At 41.3% G+C, this 7,829-nt stretch overlaps 1 protein-coding gene across 1 annotated transcript in view; it reads left to right on the top strand.

The window, feature by feature from the left end:
* Positions 1–7,829, top strand: part of MCF2 (MCF.2 cell line derived transforming sequence) — a 70,863-nt gene that overhangs the window by 18,314 nt on the left and 44,720 nt on the right. The window contains exons 4-5 of the mRNA XM_040633060.1: positions 5,659–5,778; positions 6,585–6,701. Coding sequence (XP_040488994.1) covers positions 5,659–5,778; positions 6,585–6,701 — 237 coding nt within the window. The remainder of the gene's footprint in view (positions 1–5,658; positions 5,779–6,584; positions 6,702–7,829) is intronic.

The raw sequence follows: 7,829 nt of genomic DNA, 5'->3' as shown, positions 1-7,829 counted from the left end.
ATATATATATATATATATATATATATATACATATATATACAGTTTTTGCTAAAGAAAGCTATGAAAAGTAGTCATTCATGGGAGGTTGTGGATGCGCTCTAACCACACAATACCTATTTAGGTTGGGGGTAAGTAAATGGGATGGGGATTGGAAACTCCAGTGTATCTGATTTGCACATGGGATCTGATGGGCACGAGGGATAGAAACCGTATACACGGTCTGAACTGTATGATTTCGTTTTCTAAAAAAAACTGACCAGTATCAGATGGGATTGAGTGCCACCCAGCTGTTTGGTGGTTGTATAGCTCTTGCCTACAAGGTATTTACTGCTCCAAATGGCTATTAAATTTGAGAGTAGCTATTAGTTTAACAGAGCCCATGTGTTCTAGGAAGATCTGCATGGTAGCAAAATAAAGATTCTAAAATTATCGTATAATGAAAAACATTGTAAATGTAATTATACAGGCAGTAACTGAAGTTTTCATCCTTGATAATGCATTTTCTTTAAAAATGCTAATTTTTGTGGGCTTTTGTGACAAGCAAATCACTAAGCATTTTGAAGGAATTAAGGAAGGAGAATGTATGATAAAATAATCAGGAAGTTTTACTTAAGAATGATCTGATTAGAATGTAGAATTATCTTTAGAAGGATTTTTTTTTACAGATGTCAGTGTTTGAGATAAACCACTTTATCAAATATAGGCAGCTGATTTTTTTTAGATTTTTAGATTTTTTTAGATTTTATTTACTTATTTGAGAGAGAGAGAACACAGAGGGAGAAGGAGAGGGAGAAGCAGATTCCCTGCTGAATGTGGAGCCTGACTTGGGGCTCGATCCTAGGACCCGGATATCATGACCTGAGCTGAAGGCAGACGCTTAACCGACTGAACTACCCAGGCGCCCTATAGGGACTAACTGATGTTTAATAAACACCTAACAGGGGCACCTGGCTGGCTCAGTCAGAAGAGCATGTGACTCTTGATCGCAGGGTCGTGAGTTCGAGCCCCATGTTGGGTGTAAGAGATTACTTAAATGAATGAATAAAACTTAAAAACATATAAAATGCTTAAAATGTTAAAAAAAAAATAGACTAACATAAAATCCCTGACTTATAAGCAGCTGAATACCCCGAAACCCTGCTTGTCCTTGCTTCCCTATGAATTCTGTGGACAGTGGTTCTGCTTTTCTCTCCTCTCAACTTTGTTCCCTCCTGTGTAATTAGTTGTCCTTGGACCTAGCTGCGGGGACAACGTTGCTCTCCTCGGAATGGCAGGCTAGAGACCAGGGTCTTACCTCAGGCAGAGAGTTGCCACCTGGCCTTCTGTGTTTCTGATAGTATCCTCTCCTCGCTTTTTGCTCCGCACCCCCCGACAACTTGGGAAGTGGGTGAGTATTCTAGGCTTTAAGTTGGTCAGCCCTAGGGCCTTGCATCTAGAGATTTCCTATGTGATACCAGAGAATATGACGTTAAGGAAAGTCAGAGAGAAAAAGATGATGAGATCAGGTCAACCTAGAGTCCATGAAAGAATACAACAAATTTTGCTTGACGTATTGGCAACGGTAGCATGCTTTCAATTTCATTTAAGAAAAGAAAAAAGTGAAAAGGCAGGCTGGGTCAAGGCAGGTAAGTATAACGATTCTGGGAATTTACCTATTTGAAGAAGAAGGAAAGGCTTCACTCCTAAAGTGAATGGGGTAGAAGTACAATCTATGTTCTCAGTCTAAAAATAGGTCCAGAGTTCTTACAAGCCTCTGAGTCTCCCCCTCAGCAAGCCTTTCGATATCCCACAGGTTTTCTACCTAAACCCACTTGCCTTTAGGTCCAAGAACCCAAGGTAAAATTTTAAAGCTCTCTTATTTTTTTTTAGAGTTTACAGAATGCCTTTATATTCGTTATTTATTGTAATTCCTACAATAACTATAGGAATTATGTACCATGTTTAGCATAAAATAAAATGTACATTATGTACACTCTATAGGGTAGGATATATATCCCATTGGGACTCTGTCTCTACTTCCATTTTTTTCTCCATGTTAGCTTTGTTCTTTGAAATAAGCTTCCAGCCGCAGGGCTCGCGGCTGCCAGGAGCTCTGGAACGGCACCCTCAAAGTTTTCGTCCGTCAGCACTAGTTGGAAAAATCCCAGGGCAGGTCTTGGGTCCTCCTTACATCAGCTTTTCACCCCACTGCTGATCACGGTGTGTCGGGAAGGTGAGGTCAAGTAGAAAGATAACAGTTCTCATTTGGAACCAATATTAACACTAATAAGAGGCTATCTCGGTCCATTTGGGCTGTGGTAACAGAATACCACAGCCTGGCTTTATAAACAGCAGAGATTTACTTCTCACAGTTCTGGAGGCTGGAAGTCCATGATTCAGTGTCTGGTGAGAGCCTGCTTTCTCGTTTATATACAGCTGTCCTGTCTCGGCGTCTTCACGCGGCAGAAGGGGTGAGGGGTCTCTCCGGGGTCTCTTTCATGAGGGCACTAATCCCCTTCTGCTGGCTCCGCCCTCGTGACCTCATCACCTCCCAAATGCCTCATCTCCTAATACCCTCACATTGACGGCTAGGTTTCAGCATGAACTGGGGGGACATGACCATTTAGTATACAGCAGAGAGGAAAAGGTTTCTCATGAAGGGAGAGGGTAACACACGCATGGCCATCTGCGGGAAGAGTGAGTTGGACAGCTATCCCCATTTGTGTCTATTTATAATCATTGATTAATTTATTGATTTAATTTTAACCTCTTTTCTGTCACCTATTCGTGAGTCTCACACTCAGTCCTCTTCCCTGCTCTGGTTCTCTTTGCCACTTAACTGTTGATGTTTTATTACCGTCTCAAATTGAATGTAAAGATTTTCTTTTCTTTTTTTCTTTTTTTTTTTAAGATTTTATTTATTTATTTGAGGCAGAGAGAGAGAGAACACGAGTGGGGTGAAGGAAAAGCAGACTCCATGCTGAGTAGGGAACCCGATGCAGGGCTTGATCCTAGGACTCCAGGATTATGACCTGAGCCAAAGGCAGACGCTTAACAACTGAGCCACCCAGGCGCCCTAGAGATTTTATTTTTGAGTAATCTCTACACCCAACATGGGGCTTGAACTGACAGCCCGGAGATCAAGAGTCCCATGCTCCACTGACTGAGCCAGCCAAACACCCCTCAAATTGAACTTTTCTAATTTAAAAAAAAATTTTTAAAGATTTTATTTGAGATCGAGAGAGAGTGAGAGAGAGAGAGAGTGCACGCACAAGTGGGAGGGACAGAGGGAGAAGGAGAGAGAATCCCAAGCAGACTCTGTGCAGAGCCTGACGTGGGACTTGGTCCCAGGACCCTGAAATCATGACCTGAACTGAATGCTTATGACCTGAGTCAGATGCTTATCTGACTGAGTCACCCAGGCGCCCCCCCCCTCCATTTTTTTTTAGAGAGAAAAAAATCCCCAGCTTTTTAAAAAAGATTTATTTATTGGTTTTAGAGAGAGAGCAGGAGGAGGGACAGAGAAAAAGGAGAAGGAGAGAAGCAGACTCCCCCCTGAACGTGGAGCCCGACATGGGGCTCAGTTCCAAGACCCCGAGATCGTGACCTGAGCCGAGATCAAGAGTCGGAGGCTTAACCGACTGAGCCATCCAGGTGCCCCCCCAAATCCCTAGTTTTAAATGTGTTTTTCCCAAGAGTCTAGGTCTTACACCTGAGTGAAAGTTACTCTTTTTGTTAATAGACTTGATTTTTAGAGCAGGTTTAGGGTCCGGCAAATCGAGCACAGAAAGTGCAGAGTTCCCATATATCCCCTCTCTCCACCGTATCTTATTAATTTTTGTTTTATAGTTTTGTCCCATTATTAATACTCCAGCATGCCTGAAGGATGGCTCTATTTTAAGCATTTTTTTCAAGTTTGTCTTTGTTCTGCTTTAATCCGCTGTTTGGGGGCTGATGTGTCCAGGAATGGGGAGTCAGTATCTCGTCCCCCTCCTTAAAACCTGCTTTTCCTGGAGCGTCAGTCTGGCTCAGTTGGAAGAGCATGCGACTCTTGATCTCAAGGTCGTGAGTTTGAGCCCCATGTTGGGTGTAGAGATTACTTAAAAAATTAATAAACTTAAAAAAAAAAACCCTGCTTGTCCTGCGCTCCCCGTGTCAGCAAGGGTCATGCCATGCACCCCGTTACTCGCTCGATTGGTTAGTGACTGGTCCAGTCTCTCCTTTCTTACCAGACACATGCCGTCATCATGTCTTACAGATTGTGCCTCCTAAATCCTACCCTCATTGCTGCTGCTGTTCCTGCAGTTCAGAAACTCATCAGCTGTGGTCCGGATTACGGGACCAGCCTCCTAGCTCATCTGTCTGTTTCCACTCTTGTCCAAATCCAGTCCTTTCCTAAAGCCAAAGTGATCCTTCTAAGATGCAGATCTGAGTATATTGCTCTGCTGCCTAAAACCTCTTAAGAGTCTCCCCTTGCCTCTAGGGAAGAACCCAAGGTCTTTCCTGATCTGGCTCCTGTCCATCTTTCTAGCACCACCTCCCATTGCCACACTCCCTAGCATCTTTTTCCTCTACCTTTCCTGACCGGGAGCTCTTGAAGAGATGGGGCCACGCACAGTGATTAAGAGCACAGACTCGGGAGCACGTGACGACTTCACCAGCTGGGGCAAGTCATACTTAAAGTCTCTGAGCCTCACTTTCTTTATTTGTAAAAGAGGATGGCCTAACTACTTCACAGGGTTATTATGAAGAGGCACTATGATAATGTTGGCAAAATACTTGACACAGTGATCATTTGATACGTGGTGGTTTATTATTAATATTGGGCCACACTATTCTGTCTCTCACTAATTTTGCATAGCGCCCTCCTTGTAGCAATTATTTCTTGACCACCTACTGCGTGTCAGTGTTCTAGAAACTGGGGAAACATTGGTGCTCTGGAATGACATTCTGATCCAATTAATTCCTTTTTACGCTTCAAAGAGACCGTTTTGACCTTCTTAGGTCTGGGATGCTCTGTGCTACCGCTTCCTGTTGCATATTCCTTTCACTTGTCAACGTGGGTTATAGAGTTAACAGTTACTAATGCACTGCACTATTAGACTGTCATTTTCTTGCAAGCTGGGTAGGGGCTACATCTTACTGATTTGGGCACACTGAATGCTAACACTGCATGATAATCGTCAGTTAACTACATGGAGCGGACACATAGATGATACTCAGTGAATGTTGCTTGGGTGAAAATAAAAATAGGATCCCACAGCACAGGTTTCTTCTGTTGTTTAGTGCAAGTACACAGTGTTGACGCTCCCTTCGGCTTTTAGAGTCATCCCAGGAGCCTGCCTCCTGATTCTGTTTCCCAGGGAAAAAATGCAATTCAAGTGCAAATGACTAATTTTAAAATGACATTCAAGAGTAGAATTCTTTGTAATTTGGGATTTACTGTCGTGTGAGAAAATTCCATGCCATGGACGTCGCATCTGATGACCTTACACTAGTCTTATTCCTGTTTCCATGTTTCTAGATTGTATCAATATCCATTTTTAAAGTTTTGTCCTTCTAGTGGCCTTTATTACTTTCCAAGTCATTTCCTTTAATTACATATTTTCTGCTACGTGCTCATTTGAGTGCATGTTTTGACAACTTTTTCTTTCTTTCCTGTGTTTCTTCTTTCTGCAGGTTTCCTTTCCTGGGAACTTGCACTTGGTTTTGGTTCTGCGTCCGACCAGTTTTCTTCAACGAACTTTCACAGACATTGGATTTCGATTTAGCCAAGAAGACTTCATGCTCAAATTACCAGTAAGAGTATATTATTTAAATGTTTTCTCTCTTTAATTCTCATGAAGACTTTGTACCATGCTGTTGATGTTTCACCTGTGCTTACAAAGCATTTAAAAGAAAAAGATAGTTTGTCTTCCCAAACTGTACATTGGAAACGCCTAAAAGTCTTCTTCTGTTGTTAAAATAAAGGAATAGTCTAATCAGTTTGGAACAAGCAATTCCTTTTGAAAAAGCTCTATGTCACGTATGTTACATATGTGTGTGTATATGCGTGCGTGCGTGTGTTTAAATCAGGACATTTTATTTTTAGAAAAAAAAATTGTGTTTTATGTATTTGACTCCCATGAACTTACACCCTGAGCTGGTTCCTAGCACCATGATCTTTTTTTTTTAAAAGCCTATTTTTATACGTTTTTAGGGTAAGGAATAGAGTCCTCATAAATTATGTTACTTTTGCAAAGATCGGTTCCTCCTCATAAGTTCTAACTTAACTACATTAAAGTCCATTTACTTTGGTGTAGGCATAACGTTCTTTCACAAGGTTGGCCATTAATGGTGCAAAATTTTAGATCAAGGAGAATTAGGTATTTGGGTTTCTATGGAGATTAATTTTGCTTTACAGAGCAATGTTGTGTAAATGGAAACTGTTATTACTTAAAGAAGGTAGTGCATACATGTGTGGGGGGGGGATGTACAGAAGAGAACGGTGAGAACCATTTATAAAAGATGACTTTGTGCTAATGAATGCTAAAGTTCATTGTACAGTTGAACGGAGGGATGCCATGAAGGGCAGTTAACAGTATCTTTCTTGCTTATTTATATAGGTGGTTATGCTGAGCTCAGTTAGTGATTTGCTGACATACATTGATGACAAGCAATTAACCCCTGAGTTAGGCGGCACCTTGCAGTACTGCCACAGTGAATGGATCATCTTCAGAAATGTATGTTGCTTTTGCCCTTACTGTAGAGCCTATAGTTCATATTCGCCTTTAAATCTAGTTCTAGATTTTTTTTTCCTCTTTGGGAAAAGCAGATTTCCGGGGCTCCTATTTTCAAAAACATCTTGATTTTCTTTCATAGGAAATATCTAGAAACGAGGAAGAGTCACTGAGGATGTCAGTTGAAGGAGAGGCCTAGGGAGCAAGGAGATCATGTAGTAACTGGAAGCAAGAAAGGGTTTGGGTTCAAATCTTAGCACTGCTGATTTTTAGCTAGATAACCTTGCACAAGTTATAGAACCTCTCTGACTCTCAGTTTTCCCAGTTATAAAGTGGAAATAATGGTCCTTTAGCTCATAGGGATATTGGGAAGAGCAAATGAGATAAGCCCTCAAAAAATGCGAGTAATATTATTAATCTCATTATAGTGAGGCTTCTGAGGCACTTAGATTTATAGCCGAGATGCCTCCTGTTCTAGAAATGTACAAATAGGCAAGGGCCCCGTGCCTCAAGGCGTGAGTTTATAATATAAGAATCTTTACTCCAAATCCCAGAGATTAGGGAACCCTTCTGAAGGAAATGATATTTAATTAAATCAGGGTTCTGTTTTCCTCATCTTTGTTATTCAGCAGTTTTGTTCACTCATACGAAAGTGTATCGTCAAAATTAGTGGTGTCTAGCCTTTAATAACCTATGAAACTGTAAAAAAAAAAAAACAAGAGCAGATAAGCTTGAGCTGCACGGGAGACGTAGGGTTTATATGGTCTCTACATGTTGCCCTTTTTTTCTGAGTAATTGATTTTGGAAACAACCAACAGCACAGCCTTACTTGACGTTTTAGGGCAACAGAGCCTTTGGGATCACAATTTCAAATCTTCTGCCTGAATGCATTGTTGTGACCAGTTTGTTCCCCCATCACTTTTGTCCATTGCTGTGTTCGGAATGCTAATGCTTGCTCATAAGTTCTAACAAAAGAATGTCAGGTGGCTTTGATGTTCTCGTCTCTTCGAAGTAAAGTTAGTATAAAGCTTTTACGTTTGCAGAGTTTAATAGGATGGGCCTAAACAAAGGCAGAAAACAAATTTCTCAGTACATGGCATCTTTAAGAAATTGTTTTCAGGGGCGCCTGGC

The sequence above is a fragment of the Ursus maritimus genome, assembly GCF_017311325.1.
Source record: "Ursus maritimus isolate PB19 chromosome X unlocalized genomic scaffold, ASM1731132v1 scaffold_X1, whole genome shotgun sequence".
Taxonomy (NCBI): Eukaryota; Metazoa; Chordata; class Mammalia; order Carnivora; family Ursidae; genus Ursus; species Ursus maritimus.
This window is presented reverse-complemented; position numbering and strand designations above follow the sequence as displayed.